At 40.8% G+C, this 21584-nt stretch overlaps 1 protein-coding gene across 23 annotated transcripts in view; it reads right to left on the reverse strand.

Moving 5' to 3' along the window:
* RIMS1 (regulating synaptic membrane exocytosis 1) overlaps nt 1-21584 on the reverse strand; it is a 484827-nt gene that overhangs the window by 200659 nt on the left and 262584 nt on the right. For 20 of the 23 annotated variants that reach the window (XM_026654648.1, XM_026654756.1, XM_026654729.1 and 17 more), the window contains exon 1: nt 1251-1284. Coding sequence is in view for 3 of the 23 variants with exons in the window: in XM_026654647.1 (XP_026510432.1) it covers nt 1251-1318 (68 nt within the window). In the remaining 20 variants the exon portion in view is untranslated. Of the gene's footprint in view, nt 1-1250; nt 1319-21584 lie in introns of those variants that run through there. The other 3 variants (XM_026654647.1, XM_026654643.1, XM_026654646.1) reach the window with 1 other exon arrangement.

Below are 21584 nucleotides of genomic sequence, written 5' to 3' on the forward strand. Positions count from 1 at the left end.
TGACTGAATAATGTCTGACAAAATTCTCTCTGTTATAATACTATAGTTAGGGCCCTACCAAATTCAGCCATGAAAAACGCATCACTGACTGAAATCTGGTCTCCCACCATGAAATCTGATCTTTTGTGTGCTTTTACCCTATACTACACAGATTTCATGGGGGGAGACCAGCGTTTCTCAAACTGAAGGTCCTGACCTAAAAGGGAGTTGCAGGGGGGGGGTCACAAGGTTATTTTAGGAGGGGGTTATGGTATTGCCACCCTTATTCCTGTGCTCCCTTCAGAGCTGGGTGGCTGGAGAGCAACAGCTGTTGGCTGGGCGCCCAGCTCTGAAGACAGCAGCAGTGCATAAATAAGGGTGGCAATACCATACCATGCCACCCTTACTTCTGCTCTGCTGCCTTCAGAGCCGGGCAGCTGGATAGTGGCGATTGCTGACTGAGGGCCCAGCTCTGATCCCTCCCCCCGACAACTCCTTTTTGGGTCAGGACCCCTACAATTACAACACTGTGAAATTTCAGATTTAAATAGCTGAAATCATGAAATTTACTATTTTTAAAATCCTATGACCATGAAATTGACCAAAATGGACCGTGAATTTGGTAGGGCCCTAACTATAGTTCTTTACTCCTGCTTCATTAAATATTTACAATTTCCCTTCCTCATTGTAAAATTATCTCAACACCCAAAATGTGCAAGTGCAGTTATAAAACGGATTTGAAGCTTAATGCATGTAAGATGTATTTCAGCTTGTAAAAATAAATGCATTACTTTGTATTCCATTATCTTGAAAATTCCTTTTAAAAAATAACAGTCCTGTAGAATAATATTTATGTTATCCAGCTGTTTCATATATGTTCATTATATAGTAAAAGTCTAATGATCCTTTTCCCATTGGAGTCAAGGACAAAAATTCTGCTGACATCATTGGTGTCTAACTGATTGCCTAATGGATTGAAATACAATCACTCATTTGAAAAAAATCTCTATTTCAGATTAAATACTCAAGTTATTTTTCTAATATAGATTCAGATAGAAAATCTCATGCTTATTTTGATTTTCATGATCTAGAAACATTTTTTTCACATTTTTAGAACAAAGTTCTAGTATCAGTGAGCATCTTACAAGACTGAAATTCATAATTTCATAGATTCTAAGACTAGAAGGCACCACTGTGATGCAAATGAAATAATTAACAAACCTCTTAACAATTTATTTCATACCTATAAACCTACATTGCCTATATCTTACCGAACTAATAGGGGATGTCTCTCTACTGTGCCACGTGGCAGGATCCAGCCAGTAATAATCCAAGTCACCTGGAAGAATATGAATGGAAAGAAATGTGTAATCTCCTATAGAGAGAAATGTGTGTGAATGCATCACCTGCATGCATGAATTTTAATGTACAATAATTCTATGAAGCAAATGCATAAATTATACCATGATTTGAATGATCTTAAATGTTTTAATTTAGGGACAACAATATATACTAACACTTCAAAAATAAAAATGTGTCACAGTACAAAGACCTTCAATTTCTCAATAGTTCACTGAATATCTGCTGCGTGCCTCAACTTGACTTTCTGTGCTGCTGAAACCCACCTTCCAGTGATAAATGCCCCCTTTCATACCTCTCATCCTTACTGTGATGAACACATAGTGCCAGTCCTTTAGAGAGCTAATTATGATTCTAGAGGAAGCTGCCACTAAAAAGAGACATTTGGTTACAGCTGACCCAGAGGATGGGCCAACAGCAAACCACAAGAAGAAACTATGAAATGGTGCCTGCGCACAATGATGATGAGTACTCTAGAGATGCACAGTTCAGGAAACACACAGAGAGAGCCAGCCATAAAGGAATGCAACACAGGCTACCAAACAAAGTACCAGTACGGGCACAGGAAATAATGCCAACAGATTTAATTCAAGGTTGTGGTTTTAATTTTTGTTCAGGACAGACAGAGGTGACATGCATTATGTGTAGAGAGAAGAGACTACTGATAATGCATGCTGGGGCAATCATGAATCAATTGGGTGTTGTAGGGGAATCTCAGAGGATGTGTTCGGGAGGACTTGGGAGCAAGTGCAAGTGGAATCACAGAACCAGTGTTATGAGGGACTTTGAGTGAGGAGTGAGTGCTGCATGCACTGGGGATGAAGTGATAAAGGATGTCTAAGCTCACAGGGGGCTGTGTAATGGGGAGGGCTGGAGAACAAATGACTTGGCAGTTATTTTGACCTACCAAATATGGAATGTAACTTTACGATGAGAGGGATGGCTGCAAAGGGTGTTGGGAAGGACTTGGGAGAATGAGACAGGATGGAATGGAACAAGTGGGAAGAGAGAGCCTGATGCAATGAGAACAGAGCCTGGTATGTTGTTTTTTTGTTTTTTCAACTTTTATTTATTTATTTGCAAAAGATCATTTCTCTTTTTTAAAACACAATATTTATATGCCCCATGTACTCTATTACCTTTCATATCTTTGCATTAATATTACCCTTTGTGACAATATAGAGTATTATCAAAAGCAATAGTTGAAGATGAAAAGGGCAAATTATTCTAAACCCTTTTTGAGATGCTAGTTGTATTTATATACCTGATCTTGGCCCCAAAGTGGACAATTTTTTAAGTTTAAATAAAACTGGTGATGTAAAGGAACAAATTAAAACTAGACATTTTGATCATTTACCATGCAAATCGATAAAAGAAAACTGAACTATGTAGGCTAAATTCAGCCCTGGAAGTAATTGGAGTTGTCCCACCAAACAATTCATCTTTTAACAAGGGCTTAATTTGGACCTTTACTTTCATATCTGGCACGTAGTCTCCCCTCAATTTGTTGGTGATTCTTTGCTATGTTTGGAAAAAACAGCTCGTTAAAGAAAGTTTAACATTGCCTGCCTTCAAACATATATGTACATTATTTTCCTTATGTTTTTAAATGATGTTTTTAAATGATGACAATTCATGCCCCACAGTCTGTACTGGCAGAGGGTATATTGTGGAGAAAATCTGCACATACTTGTCTCGTGATATGCTTAGGCACGCTTTGGTGATTATTAAAAACCCTGTGGTGAAATCCTGACCCATTGAAGTCAATGGGAGTTTTGCCATTGACTTGAGTGAGGGCAGGATTTCACTTCTAATATGTATTTTACTTCAGAAAATCCCAATTTACTTTTTAGACACACTTTAGACAAAGTGCCTGGGTGCTTTTATTAACTTTTAGCAAGTATAACTATATAAGTGAAGAACACTTTTAGATCATTACTGTTACAGATACATAGAAATAAACTCCAAACAAAATGGGATATCAGTGACTAAAACCAAACCAAAAACTAAATATAATGTTAACAACAGTAACTTTTCTTACCAACAACAACAAAAAGAACCTTTATATTTTTATCTTCACATCTCAATGTGGCTTGTGTCATGTTTTATATACTGCATATCCCCATCACTAGGAGTTGGGATTTCTCAAAACTATGTGTTCATTCAAATTGCTTTAACCGAAGGAGCGATAAACCAGCCCAATACCAAGGGGTCACAAATCCCTACCATGAAATTTTTTCATAACTAGCTAATACAATCTCAAATTAGTGTCTGAGTGTCTTTTTTAGTGTACATAACAAATGTTAAAAACTTTGTATAATGTAATAAATTTCTAACAAGTGTTGGCCATAGTATCAGACTACTGAAAAACTGAACCTGCTGGACCACAAATTCCAATTCCTTCCTCACTGCAAATGATAGGAGTCCCCATGTCAGTACAGTGTGTTTTATATATAGTTGGATTTCCAGTAAATTCCACACCTCAGAGTCCTCAAATGTCTATATACTGTATTTTTCCTGTTTCTCTATGTCTATGGATTTCATTCTCTTACAGGTGTTTAGATGCCAATTATGTGGACTAAAGGAGGCAGGGGTCCTATGGAAAAAATTGGATGTGATCATGTAATATGCACAAGGGGGCTGAACGAAGGTTGTACCCCACCCTCCACTGCTATCCCCCTTGGTTCCTGCCTGCGCCCACACTCCTGTCCCTGTCCATCTGCTCTTATCCTTCCTGCCCTGTCCCTCCCATCCCCAAGCTTCTGCTCATGTCTTCCTTCCTCTCCCTGCTCTCCTCTTCCTCCTGCCCTGACCATGACGTGGCCTCATCTGCTCCTTCCCTCTCTCCTGTTCACCCTCCCTGTGCTCTTGTCCCTCTCCTGTAATGTTGTTTCTTTCTCTGCACCCCAGTTTTCTGCCCCCTTTCCTCCTGGCCTTCCTCCTCCCTCTTGTCCTGCTCTTAATCCCCCTAGGCATCAAATCCCTTCCCTTCCTGCTCCCCCACACTCCTGCCTTTGTCCCCACCCCTCTCCTGTTTCTCACCTTCTGCATTTTAGTCAAGCTGCCTCCTTCTCCTCTACCCTGCACGGGCATGAACATGGAGAGCACTGCTTGGGCACCAGCAGGGGGATCCATTTCCCATGTTCAAAGTTCTGGTGCCCACAGCCACAGCAGCTTCTTGCAGCTGGGAAGAGGAGCAATTGCATGGAAAGTCCTGCTTAGTCCCTGCAGCTTGGGACAGAGCATGCCCAGAACAGATGGAATCTTTGGAGAATTTAGCTACAGAATTGGAACAAGTCTCAGCTGAGCACGTGCAAACTCCAATTTTTTTAGAGCTTATAACTTGGCCAAATTCTAGCAAGTTTTCACAGGGCAGCTAAAAGGCCTGACATCAGAGTCAACTCCTGCCAAATGTTAAGCCACTGGCCCGTAAAGCATGGAGGTGCTAAAGCTTCTCAACAAAACCATTGGAATATTTTTTTTAATATGGGCAAAGCAATATATTTTTACCAAACCTCATTCCTGAAAATACCTGAACTATTTTAATTAAAAATCCTGCTCCCTCCCCCCCCCCACCAAAAAAAAATCAGCCTGAGTCAGACACCTGGAATGGAAAATTTCAGTGAACAGCTTATATTTTGGAAAGTTATAAGCCACTGAAAACATCTTATAAAGTGTTCAGCAACCTAAACTACAACCTGGCGCCTATGCCATCTATAAGAATAGAGCAGAATAGAATACAAGTAGTATTATGATTATAATTATATAATTATGCCTAATTATAAATAATACCAGCTACAGGATTTCCACCACATCCTACAAGAGATGGTAAATTTCTTACTTGATAATTTCCTTTCTCTTAGCAGCATCTCCCACAATTTTGATACATATGGGCTATTTAGGATGACCAGACAGACAGAGTGAAAAATTGGGACAGAGGGTGGAGGGTAATAGGAGCCTATATAAGAAAAAGATCCAAAAATCGGGACTGTCCCTATAAAATCGGGACATCTGGTCACCCTACTGCTATTATCCTCCTGTCTGCAATTTCCAGAGGCAGTTCAAAGGCTGTAGTTCAGCCTGTGCTAACCGTGCCCTTTTCTCTGGCCTGCTGACAGATGATTCATTCCATAGTTGTGTAAAAACTCATAGAATATGATTAGTAAGAATAACTTAAATGCCAACCAATAACCTATGTACTGTTGGCTACAGCCTACTAGCACAACTATCAAAAATAAACACTGTCCCTTGCTTAGGAAGAGAACCAGAGAGGGTAGAATTGTGGGAGACACTGTAAACAGAAAGGAAATTATTGGGTAAGGAATTTACCATTCTGCAGCTCAGTGTCTCCCACAAATCTGATACATATGGGAAGTAGCAAGCAGTGAACAGCAGTAGTTAGGGAGAATTAAACACAGAATGAAATAGGGAAGACCTCACTAAGTTAATTGCCCAAAATTGTAAAGCTACTACTGGACCACTGCCTGAAGGAGGCCTCTGCAGAGGACAGAAAGTCCATGTTACAGTGCCTAATAAAGGTGTTAACTAATGACCACCTTGCTGCCCTGTAGATCTCTGCAGTGGAAGCACAAGCTCCTTCTGCCCACAAAGTCAACATAAATATTGCAGTGTGTGCTTTGGTGCCATCTGGACAGGAGTAACTGATGCCTCATATGTTTCTAAGATACACAGCTTGATCCATGTAGCTAGTATAGCCTGGATATCCTGAGCCCTGGGCACTTCAGATGAAAGTAGACTAACAAGGACCCTGATTTTGTTGATTTGGTGTGCTTGCTATAGATCATTAGCGCTCTTCAAACATCTAAAGTGTGCCACAGCTTTACTGCTAAATGTGGCGGGTTTGGACATAATGAAGGGAGGCATGGAAAGATGAATTAACCCTAGGAAAGAAAAATTCTGGAATTCTTAGCATCATCTTGTCATTATGGAACACACCATGAGGTTCCTGCATGGGTACAGTTGCCAGTTCAGAAACTTGTCTAGCAAACATGATGGCAACCAGAAAACAGGTTTTGATGGATAGGTAGAATGGAGATATTGATATTATTGTTTCAAAAGGGAGTTTGAACATAAGAACGGCCATAGTGGGTCAGACCCATGGTCCATCTAGCCCAGTATCCTGTTTTCCAACAGTGGCCAATGCCAAGTGCTTCAGAGGGAATGAACAGAACAGGTAATCATCAAGTGATCCATCCCCTGTCACCCATTCCCAGCTTCTGGCAAACAGGCTAGAGACACTTCACAGCATGGTTTTGCATCCCTGCCCATCCTGGCTAAGTGTGGGGCTTTTAACACCAGTGGTAGGCCTCACTTGAGAAAGATTGGTCTAACTACAGGTTTAGCCAGTCTGACTGCTCGGAGAAATCTGGGTATCTGAGGGTTCTCTGTGAATACGAGGCTACAGCTGACACCTGGCATGCTATGAAGTCCCTTGTCTATACCTTCCTGAAGAAAGTCCAAGATAATTGGGATTCCAGGATCCTTGGGATTATTATTGTGTTCTTGAAACCATGAGCTAAACTTAGTCCAGATGGAGGAATAGGCCTTTAGGGTTAAAGCTCACCTGGAGAAGAAGAGAGTTCCAATCACTTTGGAAGATAATCCTGGCATGGCTAATTCTTCCCTCTCAATAGCCAGGCTGTCAGATGTAGACAGTCTGGGTCTGGATGGAGGAATGGCCTTTGGTAAAAGGTGTCTGGTTTACTGATAGCTACAATGGTGGTTCCAATTTCAGTTCTATCAGATCGGAAAACCATAATCTCTTTGGCCAGTGTGGAGCTAGCACTATCAACATTGCTGCTTCTTGCCTTATCTTCTGGATCACCTTTCCCCAAAAGTGGAAAGGGAAGGAATGCATATAAGAGGCCTTGTAACTATCTGAGGAAAGAGCACCCATCCCCAGGGAATCCGCTTCCCTGGTGAAGTACATCGGCCACTTTGCGTTCTTGAGACTGGCGAACAAGTCGACTGACAGAAGGCCAAACTTCTGCAAAATCAGACAGAAGACTTCCTGATTCAGGCACCACTCTGCCTTTTTGTAAAGTTCTCCTTTTATATGTATTGCTCCTCTAGAAGGGAGAGATCTCACTGCCCATTCCATTATCTCCATTGCTTCTGTGTGTAGAATTACACTCCTTGTTCCACTTTGTTTTTTGATATATACCACAGTTGTGTCTATTTCCATTCTCATGCGAACTACCTTTGTGGAGGTAGTCAAGGAGCTCTTCTTGGTGTTTATCACAAATCTGTGTGCTTGAAGCAGATCCAGTGTCCGCATTGTGGCACTACGTGCTGCTGCTTTGGTCAGAGTAATGATCAAGATGTTGTCTAGGAAGGGATACAGGGGAGTGCTCTGAGACCTGAGTCTGGCTATTATTACCACCAGCATCTTAGTAAAAACTCTAGGGGCTGACAAAATGGGTGCATATGATACTGGTAGTGGGCTGTGCTGTACGCAAATCTCAGCAGTGTGTGGTGTCATGGTCATATGAGAATGTGGAGATGCGCATCTGCTAGATCCACAGAAGTGAAAAAAGACATAGATGTTCCTGTTGAAGCTAGGGCATCCATACAGAATCTCATCTTCTTCATCCATTTGTTGAGCTGCTTGAAATCCAAGATGGCTCTGATCCTCCATATGCTTCTGGACAATGAAAAAAAAAATTGAGTACTTTTTATTGCTTTATATTGCTCCTATTTCCAGGAGATGTGAGATTTCATTTAACATCAGCTCACATTTTATGGAGTCGCTTGGGATGGGGGATTGGATGAGGTGGGGAACTTAGTTTAGGGGAGTATTCACAACTCACTTCTCTTTTACCCATTTGTCTGTGGTCATTTGAGAGCATTCACCTGAGAAGTGGAAAATTCTGTCTCCTAGATTCAGGCCTGGGTCGAGTCACATTAATTTATTGTCATGGTGGGCTGTCAGAGGCAACGGATCCCCCTTGGGATTTTCCAACTGATTCCCAGTTCCAGGATTTTCCCGATATACCTGTTCCTTTCCTCTGTTATCTTTGTTAGGATGGATGAAGGGAGCCTTTTTTGTCTGTTGCTAGGTTTGTTGTTCCTCCTTAGAGCACTGAGTTGGAAAGGGAGGGACTATGTCAGTCTGGCAGGGCTTTCTGTAACTATTTTGTCTAGTTTTTCCCTAAAGAGGTGAAAACCTGTGAATTCAAATGAGCACTGAATTTGTTTGGAGTGAGCGTCAACCTTTCAGACACAAAGCCAGGTATGGTGTCTGGCTGCTGACATACATTCCGAGGTCCATCTTAAAAATCTCTTAGCATCTATTGAAGTATCTGTCACAAAGACAGTTGGTAGGGAAATTTTCTTAAGTGCAGACTGCAAGTCAGGATGGCTCTTGCAAAGCATGTAGCTGCCAGAGATGCTCTAAGAGTAGCCAGCAAACGCTCAAAGTCCCTTCTAAGGGTAGCTTCCACCTTTCTATCAGTTGGCTCTTTTGGGAAAGAAATCCCCTTCGGACTGGATTACCATATCTTCTGCTAGAGATGCCATTGCAGCATCAACTTTTGGTGTATCTGTAATGGCATTTTTTGGCTCTTGCAGCTTGTAACATCTAAGTGCATGGCTACTTTTACCCATATCAGGGGTTTCCTGTTCCTCTCTGCTCACATGCTGGAAGGATGGGTGCAGCGGGATTGCTGTCTCAGGTGAGGATTTAGAAGGCAGGTATTTCCCTTTACGCGTGTCCTCTAGTGCCTGCTCAGGTTAGATCTAGATTGTTGATGCATCCTTTTTGCACATGGTTTCAAACATTTCAGGGGAAAAAATCTGTGTTGCATTTTTCCATCTCCTGCTCAGAGCCTGAATCTGAGAGTTCCCCTTCGTCAGGGGAGATGGAAGTGTCTGAACCAGAGAACAAATAATTCTTAGGTTTTTTATACTTTTTATTTTTCTTTCAGGTTTTTTTTAAGCCTTTCTGGCTGTGGCCAGGGCATTTTTTGTGTGGCTTGCTTTATGCAGTGCCTTGAACCCTCTGAATATGTCTTCCTCCATGTCCTCCCCTTAGGGTCCCAATCACCCTGCCCAGGGATGGGGTTTCATTGCCGGAATACCCTGATTTGAGCTGAGAAGAAGGGGAGGCAAGTAAGAGCCCCGCTTCTCTCCCCAGGATCTTAGGATCTATTTTAGGACTTGGGGGTAGGATGGGATCTGAAGCCCCTCAAAGGTTCCCCTCCCCCAGTCCTGTTCTGCCCTAGGACTTACCCCTTTGGCTGAAGTCCTTGTCCTTAATAACTCTCTCTGCTCTGCTTCTCCAGATCAGGATTTTCTGTATTGGAGTCACGGCTTTTTGGAATGGGGGGACCCAACATGCCTGTCCGACTCAGAGCCCCATGTCCTAGCAATGCAAGGGTTGGCTGGCTGAGAGCAGGCAGGGCACAATTCATCCTCCAAATAATCTGTGAAGGCTGCCCCAAAAAGAGAACACCGCTTGGATTTACCTTAGTGTTTGCACAACAGCTCTGCCATGCCTGAGCAAGCCAGAGTTCGGCTGGGAGGGACTGCAGTGCTGGCTCCAGGTGGCTAAGAGCACCCTCACTGCTCCACAGCTGATCCAAGAGAGGGAGAAAAAAGAAACATCTGCTCGCTATTGCCCGAAAAAAATGATAAAATAATAAGCTGACAAAAAAAAAAAAAGGTTACATGCAAAGTGAACTACTGCTTGACTGCTGCTATAGAGCGGAAGATATGGAGCAGGCTGGAGCAAGGAGCATGGCTATCATGGGCTGTGAGATAGCTTTGAACTGCCTCCGGAAACTGCAGACAGGAGGGGAATAGCTCATACGTATCAGAATTGTGGGAGACACTAAGCTCAGAATTTATTAAGTGATTTTTCTTAACATCCAGGCTAAATTATCTTACACTTAATTTCTTATTTTAACTCATAATTACAGTGTCTTGGAATGCTCCAAACAAATCCATCCTTTTGCTATAATTGCCATTCTTCAAATATTTGTGGTTTTTTCCAGATCATTTCTTAGTCTTTTTACCAAAGCTATCCATATCTAGTTCTTTTAACCTTCCCTTGTAGGACAGACAAAAGTCTGGCCTAATCACAGATTTTGTGCCAATATAACTATTTTAGGGATGTGATTTTTTTTTACTGAAATAGTTATATCACTAAAAACCATACTGTAGATGTGACTATAGCAGTATAAAAGTGCTCATACCAGCAAAGATTGTTCTCCTTCCTGTATGAGAAGGGGAATAAGTTATACTAGTATAAGCATTTTTTATATAAAAGTATCTATATCTATGTATATATAATACACACACAGGTATGATTAAAGCAGTAGAACTTTTGTATGCAGACATGTTCCACTTTATTCCTCTACCCTGAATCCCCTTTTTATGCCATTCTTGTATTATATAATAATAGAAATGTAGGATTGGAAGGGACCTCAAGAGGTCTTCTAGTCAGTCCCCTGCCTCAGGATAGGACTAAATATTATCTAGACCATCTCTGACAGGTGACTGTCTAACCTGCTCTTAAAAATCTCCAATGATGGAGATTCCACAACCTCCCTATGCAATTTCAGTGCTTAACTACCCTGACAGGATGTTTTTCCTAATGTCCAACCTAAACCACCCTTGCTGTAATTTAAGCCAATTGCTTCTTGTCCTGTCCTCAGAGGTTAAAGAGAACAAATTTTCTCCCTTCTCTTTTTAACAACCTTTTATATACTTGAAAACTATTATCATGTTATATACTTGAAAACTGTTATCATGTCCCCCTCAGTCTTCTCTTCTCCAAACTAAGCAAAACCAATCTTCCCTCATAAGGCATGTTTTCTAGACCTTTAATCATTTTTGTTGCTCTTCTCTGGACTTCCCCTAATTTGTCCACATCTTTCTTGAAATGTGGTGCTCAGAACTAGACACAATACTACAGCTGAGGCCTAATCAGCACAGAGTAGAGTGGAAGAATTACAAGGGGTACAAAATATATCGGAAGGCCAGAACAGGTCGTGCGGGTGGGGGAATGGCACTATATGTGAAAGAAAGCGTAAAATCAAATGAAGTAAAAATCATAAATGAATCAAACTATACCATAGAATCTCTATGGATAGAAATTCCATGCTCTATAATAAGAATATAACGGTAGGGATATATTATCGACCACCCGACCAGGATGGTGATAGTGACTGTGAAATGCTCAAGGAGATTAGAGAGGCTATTAAAATAAAAAAACTCAATAATAATAATAATGGGGGATTTCACTTATCCCTGTATTGACTGGGTACATGTCACCTTAGGACGGGATGCAGAGAAAGTTTCTTGACACCTTAAATGACTGCTTCTTGGAGCAGCTGGTCCTGGAACCCACCAGAGGAGAGGTAATTCTTGATTTAGTCCTAAGTGGAGCACAGGATTTGGTCTAAGAGGTAAATATACCTGGACCACTTGGTAATAGTGACCATAATATAATTAAATTTAATATCCCTGTGGCAGGAAAAACACCACAGCGGCCCAACACTGTTGCATATAATTTCAGAAAGGGGAACTATAGAATAATGAGGAGGTTAGATAAACAGAAATTAAAGAGTACAATGGCAAAAGTGAAATCTCTGCAAGCTGCATGGAAACTTTTTAAAGACACCATAATAGAGGCTCAACTTAAATGTATACACCAAAATAAAAAACCTAGTAAGTGAACCAAAAAAAAGACCCACCGTGGCTAAACAACAGAGTAAAAGATGCAGTGAGAGGCAAAAAGGCATCCTTTAAAAAGTGGAAGTTAAACCCTAGTGAGGAAAATAGAAAGAAGCATAAACACTGGCAAATGAAATGTAAAAATACAATTAGGAAAGCCAAAAAAGAATTTGAGGAACAGTTAGCCAAAAACTCCAAAAGTAATAGCAATTATTTTTTTTAAGTACATCAGAAGCAGGAAGCCTGCTAAACAACCAGTGGGGCCACTGGACGATCAAGGTGCTAAAGGAGCATTCAAGGATGATAAAGACCATTGCGGACAAACTAAATTAATTCTTTGCATTGGTCTTCACAGCTGAAGAGTCATTCTTTTTAGGTAACAGATCTGAGGAACAGTCACAAATTGAAATATCATTAGAGGAGGTTTTGGAACAAATTGATAAATTAAACAGCAGTAAGTCACCAGGACCAGATGGTATTCACCCAAGAGTTCTGAAGGAACTCAAATGTGAAATTGCAGAACTACTAATGGTAGTCTGTAACCTATCATTTAAATCAGCTTCTGTACCAGATGACTGGAGGATAGCTAACGGGATGCCAATTTTTAAAAAGGGCTCAGCGGTGATCGCAGCAATTACACTCCTGTAAGCCTGACTTCAGTACCGGGCAAACTGGTTGAAACTATAATAAAGAACAATATTGTCAGACATATAGATGAACATAATTTGTTGAGGAAGAGTCAACATGGTTTTAGTAAGGGGAAATCATGCCTCACCAATCTACTAGAATTCTTTGAGGGGGTCAACAAACATGTGAACAAGGGGGAGCCAGTGGATATAGTGTACCTGGATTTTAAGAGAGCCTTTGACAAGGTCCCTCACCAAAGACACTTAAGCAAAATAAGCTGCCGTGGGATAAGAGGGAAGGTTCTCTCATGGAATGGTAACTGGTTAGAAGATAGGAAACAAAGGGTAGGTATAAATGGTCAGTTTTCAGAATGGAGCGAGGTAAATAGTGGTCTCCCAGGGGTCTGTTCTGGGACCAGTCCTATTCAACATATTCATAAATTATCTGGAAAAGGGGTAAACAGTGAGGTGGCAAAATTGGCAGATGATACAAAATTACAAAAGATAGTTAAGACTCAGGCAGACTGCGAAGAGCTACAAAAGGATCTCTCAAAATTGGATGACTGGGCAACAAAATGGCAGATGAAATTTAATGTTGATATATGCAAAGTAATGCATATTGGAAAGCATAATCCCAACTAAATTAGCTGTTACCACTCAAGAAAGATCTTGGAGTCATTGTGGATAGTTCTCTGAAAACACCCAGTCAATGTGCAGCGGCAGTCAAAAAAGCGAACAGAATGCTGGGAATAATTAAGAAGGGGATAGAAAATAGGACGGAAAATATCATGTTGCCTCTATATAAATCCATGGTACGCCCACATCTTGAATAATGTGTGCAGATGTGATCACCCCATCTCAAAAAAAAAATATTGGAATTGGAAAAGGTTCAGAAAAGGGCAACAAAAATGATTAGGGGTATGGAACGCTTCCGTATGAGGAGAGATTAATAAGACCAGGACTTTTCAGCTTGGAAAAGAGACGGCTAAGGGGAGATATGATTGAGGTCTATAAAATCATGACTGGTGTAGAGAAGGTAGAGAAGGAAGTGTTGTTTACTACTTCTAATAACACAAGAACTGGGGCCACCTATTGAAATTAATAGGCAACAGGTTTAAAACAAATAAAAGGAAATATTTCTTCACACAACACACAGTCAACCTGGAGAACTCCTTGCCAGAGGATGTTGTGAAGGCCAAGACCATAACTGGGTTCAAAAAAGAACTAGATAAATTCATGGAGGATAGGTACATCAATGGCTATTAGCCAGGATGGGCAGGAATGGTGTCCCTAGCCTCTGTTAGCCAGAAGCTCGGAATGGGTGACAGGGAATGGATCACTTGATGATTACCTGTTCTGTTCATTCCCTCTGGAGCACCTTGCACTGTCTGAAGACAGGATACTGGGCTAGATGGACCTTTGGTCTGACTCAGTAGGGCCATTCGTATGTTCTCATGTCTTGCTTACAACACTCCTGCTAATCCTGGAATTATGTTTGCTTCTTTTTACAATAGTGTTACGCTGACTCATATTTAGCTTGTGATCCACTATGACCCCCAGATCCCTGGGTCCCATGAACCAAAAAAAATGTTGGTTACATAGACATGATGTTTTTCTTCTTATTGTTAAGTGTGTGTGTGTGCGTGTGTGTGTGTGTGTGTGTGTGTGTGTGTGTACCTTTACTCTGTTATTGCTATCTCGATTAGCAAAAATTTTAAAGCAAAAAATTGTAAAGCAACAAGAACAATTTCAGGAAGTTTACAAAAGAACATGTTTCTAATTACCAAATGAGTAACTTCTTAGAAAGTTTTAACTAGTGCTTTAAAACAGATTTTTAAAACACCCATCCGAATGTAAAGTCGTGGAGCAATTCAAACAAATGATGTCCTATGAAAATAAGCATATTAAAAAGCTGTGCTGGAGATTTTTCTACATTAAAGAAAATCTCAAAGGAATTAATGATCAATGATCATGACTTACTCCAAGGTATATGATGAAAAAAATACATCACATTACAACTCATGTTTTACCTATGATTAATGATGGAATGAAACCGATAAATGCATATTCATCAAAATGTACTTCCTGAAGAAAAAATTCAAAATGCTGTGTCCTGTCAATGATGAAATATATTCTCTGTTATTATCTTTTCTACTGTGTAATTAATATTACTGGACTATGGGAGATAGAGTTGATTTGTAATTGCATCAGTTTAACTGGAATAAATTTATAGAATATTTGATGAATAGTATATGCCCCAGTCTTCAATCAGAATGTGGAAATAAACAAAACTGACTATCCTCATCTATTTACTTATAATACCCAATCTTATCCCTCCCAACTCCCAGCACTACAATATATCCCACTTGATTTATAAGTATCTAAGACTGGTTGTTACGGAAATGATCCCTTCAAAATCAGGATAACGGATATTTTTCAGCAACAAAGTAGTGACTCCTTCAAATATGTCTCCCTAATAATGTTATGCCCATCGTATCAGCAAATTTGACCATTTTGGGTGAAATCCTTCCATTAAATCAGCAGGGCAGATATGAGGTAAATAGCAAAAATGATGGATTTATCCGAACTGCAAAGCTGAAATGTGGCTTTGCCTGAGGCTTCCAGGCTAAAAAGAGATTTCTGCAACCTCCTTGCCACATTCATATTGGCTTCCAAAAGATCTTGCATAGTGAAAATGAGCTGCCCAGAAATGCTGCTACAAATCCAAATTCTATTTGGAAATTTATTGAAATGTAGAGAATATTAGATGGAATAGATATTGTGCTCAAATGGTTCACCAGATAAGTAGCTGCTACCTCAGTTGTAGACATATTAGGCAAATTCAGACTATATTAGCATACAAAATAGATATCTACACATTATAGAGTTGCTAATGCAAAGCCCACAAAGCAAACATTAACTTTCTTGACAATCACATTGTTTGTAGACAGTCCTTGGTGTGGAAGACAAGTCTTCCAAGGTCCCAGGGAGTTGGGAGAGCAATTCTGAAAATGTTCTACAGCTCTTTTGTGCAAAATGAAGGAAAACTGTATCCACGTCCTTCAGACCGCTACACAGAAAATTACCACAAACTCACTATCAGCACAAAGAAACTCAATCATCAGCTGGTTTGCCATCTTCCTTCACAAATAGAGTCCTCATGAGTAACAGGACTAGCTTTAGAGAGACAAGGTGTGTGAGGTAAAATCTTTTATTGGACCAACTTCTGTGGGTGAGAGAGACAAGCTTTCGAGCTTACACAGACACTCAGTGTTCACTCCTCACCTTCCAAATCTCATAAAAGCAAGCAGAGCTAATTGAAATTTGTCAAGACACATTTTACAATAATAGACAATGTTTTGCAACTTTGGGGTAAAACAGAAGTGGCATTTACAAGATATTTAGATTTTTTTAAAAAATAAGAGTATACTTGGAAGTCTTAAAATGGCGGAGTGGGCGTCAACTGCAGTAAATGTTAAGACATTTTCAACTTTGTCTTTTAATAAAGATTTTTGTGCAGGAAAATATTCATGTGCACCTTTTACGTTTTAGTAATTCTTCATGCTACTGTACATTATATTTTATATTGAAAAGTATTTTAGCAATATTTAAAATTTAAATAGTATAAATTCGTATTCCAATCCCAAACATCCAAATTTAAAGCAAATTTGCCTCAAACTCCAGACCAAAACTTAATGGTTTAGTTACATCTCTAAAATTTCAACAGGGATAAGCATACACAAAGGGATTTCATAAACAGATTTTAGAACTATTTCAAAGTTTTAAAGAAGAGAAAAGTTAAATCCATTTTGATGCTATTTATGTCTAGTCTCACAGAAACACACATCCCTGAGTCTGGAATTTTTATAAGGCTCACTTGAGCTCCAGCAAGCAGCTTCTCAGAGATTCAACTCCCACTAAACAAAATTGTATGCTCTGTTTGAACAGTCAATCTCCCTTAGGGAGAAAACATCACATGCCTGTGAATCAATAGATAACAGTTGATCCCAATGTCAGTGTGCATCAAGTTTATTAATGTCTCTTTTCTAACAGGAGTGACATGAGCCAGATGATTGGGCAAGACTTCTTCCCAGCTCCTAGGACCATTAATGACAACCTCCTAACTGCAACACCAGATCTGCATGGTGAGCAACAGGAGATGTTGCTCCTATAGGTAGGGCCCTACCAAATTCACGGCCATGAAAAACGTGTCACGGACCAGGAAATCTGGTCGTTCCCCTCCGTCCCCCTCCTTCCCCCCATGTAATCTGGCCTTTTGTGTGCTTTTACCCTATACTATACAGATTTCATGGGGTAGACCAGTTTTCTCAAATTGGGGGTGCTGACCCAAAAGGGAGTTGCAGGGGGGTCACAAGGTTATTTTAGGGGGGGTACAGTATTGCCACCCTTACTTCTACACTGCCTTCAGAGCTGCGTGGCCAGAGAGTGGCAGCTGCTGACTGATGGCCCAGCTCTGCAGGCAAGAGTACAGAAGTAAGGGTGGCAATACCATACCATGCCATGCTTACTTCTGCGCTGCTGCTGGCAGCATCTCTGCCTTCAGAGCTCCCACTCTCCAGCTGCCTGGCTCTGAAGGCAGCGCTGCTGCTAGCAGCAGCTGAGAAGTAAGGGTAGCAGTACTGTAACTCCCCCTACAATAATCTTGTGACAATCCCGCCCCCCCCCCCCCAAAATCCTTTTTGGGTCAAGACTCTTACAATTACAACACTGTGAAATTATGATTTTTTAAAATCCTATGACTGTGAAATTGACCAATATGGACTGTGAATTTGGTAGGGCCCTACCTATAAGTGGGGAGGCCATAAGAATCACTCTATACCTGGCTTGCTCAATTGAACTAACAGAAAGCGGTAGCTGTTGTCATCCTGCTGCAATTGGAATCAGGAGAAATCATTAGACTTGGATCTGCCCCGGTCTCTTGAACTAGCAGAAATGCCCTCACTACCACCAGACAGTGACAGGAGGAGGAGGTGTATTGCTGCGGGGAGAAAGAGAAGCTTGTGAAGCCCCTTCCCTCACCCTCGCCACAGCAGACTCCATCTACCATCAGTGAGGAGCAGCAACAGAAGCTGCTTTGTTGCTGACGGCAGGAGAGGCCAAGAGACCTCACTCATGAACCTGGACTTTGAACTCTAACTACACTGGAACACTTGGTAATGGAGGAGGAGAAGGACCTCGGAGTCCTGGTTGATCGCAGGATGACTATGAGTCGGCAATGTGACGTGGCCGTGAAAAAAGCGAATGCGGTCTTGGGATGCATTAGGCGAGGTATTTCTAGTAGGGATAAGGAGGTGCTGCTTCCGTTATACAAGGCACTGGTGAGACCTCATTTGGAGTACTGTGTGCAGTTCTGGTCTCCCATGTTTAAAAAGGATGAACTCAAACTGGAACGGGTACAGAGAAGGGCCACTAGGATGATCCGAGGAATGGAAAACCTGTCGTATGAAAGGAGACTCGAGGAGCTCGGTTTGTTTACCCTAACCAAAAGAAGGCTGAGGGGGGATATGATTGCTCTCTTTAAATATATCAGAGGGATAAATACCAGGGAGGGAGAGGAATTATTTCAGCTCAGTACTAATGTGGACACGAGAACAAATGGATATAAAGTGGCCATCGGGAAGTTTAGGCTTGAAATTAGACGACGGTTTCTAACCATCAGAGGGGTGAAGTTCTGGAACAGCCTTCCGAGGGAAACAGTGGGGGCGAAAGACCTCTCTGGCTTTAAGATTAAGCTTGATAAGTTTATGGAGGGGATGGTTTGATGGGATAACGTGATTTTAGTCAATAGGTCAATAACGTGCCATCGCAGGTAATTAGTATCAATGGTCAATGCGGGTCTGGCTGGAGAATCTTGCCCACATGCTCGGGGTTCTGCTGATCACCATATTTGGGGTCGGGAAGGAATTTTCCTCCAGGGTAGATTGGCAGAGGCCCTGGAGGTTTTTCGCCTTCCTCCGCAACATGAGGCAGGGGTCGCTTGCTGGAGGATTCTCTGCGACTTGAAGTCTTTAAATCATGATTTGGGGACTTCAACAGCTGAGTCAAGGGAGATAATTATTCCAGGAGTGGGTGGGTCAGCTTTTGTGGCCTGCATCATGCGGGAGGTCAGACTAGATGATCATAGTGGTCCCTTCTGACCTTAAAGTCTATGAGTCTATGAGATCGCAGCTAGCTGGCTCTTTCTTTCTCACTTATAATAGAATGAAGTAACTGCAGTGGGTGTGGGTTGGGAGTGAGAAAGGTATTAAGAAATGACAGGACTGACACCAGGAAAAAGAAGAGTTGGACTAGAGTAAAAGTGAATGAAAGAGGAAGGTAAGATTAAAATTAACACTATGCTAAACAAAAGGAGCATGAAGAAGGTGTAAGATTCCTTAGTTCAGTTTGTAATAGGAACAAACCATGTTTTGTTGTTGTTTTTATATATATATATAAAAACATGGAAATAGCAAGTCATGGACCAACTATAACAATTTTAGCACTTTGCTTTTGTTTCACCTCATTATCTGTAATTCTCTATTTACACAGTAAGTTCTTGGGAGATGCTCTTTATATGTATTTGTACAGCATAAAGCTTTTCTCTGGCACAATACAGCTAATAAATAATAATATCAAAGCAGGCTAGTAACAAAATTTTTCTGGCCCGTTCATATGAATTGTATTGTGCCAGAGAAACCAAAAATGCTTAAGCATGGCCAAATTCAGTCCCCAATTCCTTAAGGAAGGGCTAAAGAGCATCCATAGGATGAACACTTTCAGTATCAGTATCTCACATCATATGAATGTGTAAGTACTTTTTGCAGCCTCTTCTGCTCTCTATAAAGTGGCAGTGGCCGCTTACCAACATCCCCCCACTCTTGCAGGCAAGTGTAAGCTCTTTGGAAAGCCACTTACTGAAGAGGAAAGCTGCAGGGCAAAGGGGATTAAAAATTAAATCACTTTCCAGCTTTAACCCTTATTGCAACCAATAGGGAATAAGTATATCACCTCACTGCCATTATAGTGCCTCACAGCCTTTCAAAGGTTTGCAGCTTCCTTCTTTGAACAATGTTGTATTCTGTGGCTACAGCCATCTATCTAAGGAACCCTTGTCAATGTACCCACGTATGTGGGATGCTACAGTGCAAGGTATTGTTGGCAACCTGTGTCCAGGACTTTTGGTGAAGAAAACTTAGATAGACATTGCTTGAAGTATAGTGGTTGACATTAAAAGTTAACTCTACCATTTTTACCATTGGCAATAATTGCTGTTTCTAAGCATTTGTCTATACAGGAGCACTCAGGAAAATTAATCAAATTAGCTAAAGGTGTGAATGTAATGTGGATTTAAAGTGGAAACCCATTTTCAGAACATGAACCCCATGCATTAAACCCCCGCTCATTCAGAATCAAAATGGCTTTAATTAGGTTTATTTTAAAGGATTTCAATTTAAAGTAGATTCGTTAATCCCTTGCATGGACAATTAAACTAAACTGAATTAAGGTCTCTTTAATTCTGAATGAAAGTGTCCACATAGGGGTTTAATGCAGTCTAACTAATCCACTTTTAATTCACCTTTAGTTAATTTGGATTAATTTTCCTGAGTGTCCCTGAGTAGACAAGCCCTCAGATACACCACTACTGTATGGCACTGTTAGAAAACATCAACTTTTTTGCAGCAACCACTGTAAATCCCTTCCTTTGGGTGAGAGGGCTCTGTACGAACTATGGAGACACAGGAACAATATATATATATATAAAGACTTCTGACAAGAATTTAATATGGACCTTTATGTATCGATAAGCTTTAGCATAAGTTGTTTTCCACTGGATTTCATAAGACTCCTGAAATCCTTGTATTAGATAAGGGGTTCTTAAACTTTTCCATAGATCAGAATACACTTTAGTACAAAGATTATCTCATGGACACTTCCCCTCCTTCATGATCAGCAGGAGTACCTCCCCTCCCGTAACAGTTACAGAGACTACCACCTCCTCTGGCAAATAGGCAATTGCTTATATAGAAAACTAGTATTAGGATTACAGTTAGAATATTTTTATCTGCACCATCTGACTAGTCAGCTACCCATACACCACAGCCTCAAAACCTCTCTGTTAAAAAATCCAGACTCTGTGAATTTTCTCCACTATGAATGCCCTCTTTTCATAGAATCATAGAACTGGAAGGGACTTCAAGAGGTCATTTAGTCCAGTCCCCTGCACTCAAGGCAAGATTAAGGACTAGACCATCTCTGACAGGTGTTTGTCCAACCTGCTCTTAAAATTCCCCAATGATTGAGATTCCACAACCTCCCTAGGCAATTTATTCCAGTGCTTAACCACTCTGACAGTTAGGAAGTTTTTCCTAATGTCCAACCTAAACCGCCCTTGCTGCAATTTAAACCCATTGCTTCTTGTCCTAGCCTCAGAGGTTAAGAAGAACAAATTTTCTCCCTCCTCCCTGTAACAACCTTTTATGTACTTGAAAACTGTTATCATTTACCCCCTCAGTCTTCTCTTCTCCAGACTAAACAAACCCAATTGTTTCAATCTTCCCTTATAGGTCATGCTTTCTAGACCTTTAATAATTTTTGTTGCTCTTCTCTGGACTTCTTCCAATTTTTCCACATCTTTCCTGAAATGTGGCATTCAGAACTGGACACAATACTCCAGTTGAGGCCTAATCAGTGTGGAATTACTTCTCATGTCTTGCTTACAATACTCCTGCTAATACATCCCAGAATGATGTTTGCTTTTACACTGTTGATTCATATTTAGCTTGAGATTCACTATGACCCCCAGATCCCTTTCCCCAGTACTCCTTCCTAAGCAGTCATTTCCCATTTTGTATGTGTGCAACAGATTGTTTCTTCCTAAGTGGAGCACTTTGCATTTCTCCTTATTGAATTTCATCCTATTTA

This window comes from Terrapene carolina, unplaced genomic scaffold (assembly GCF_002925995.2).
Source record: "Terrapene carolina triunguis isolate 2854851 unplaced genomic scaffold, T_m_triunguis-2.0 Scaffold42, whole genome shotgun sequence".
NCBI classification, from domain to species: Eukaryota; Metazoa; Chordata; order Testudines; family Emydidae; genus Terrapene; species Terrapene triunguis.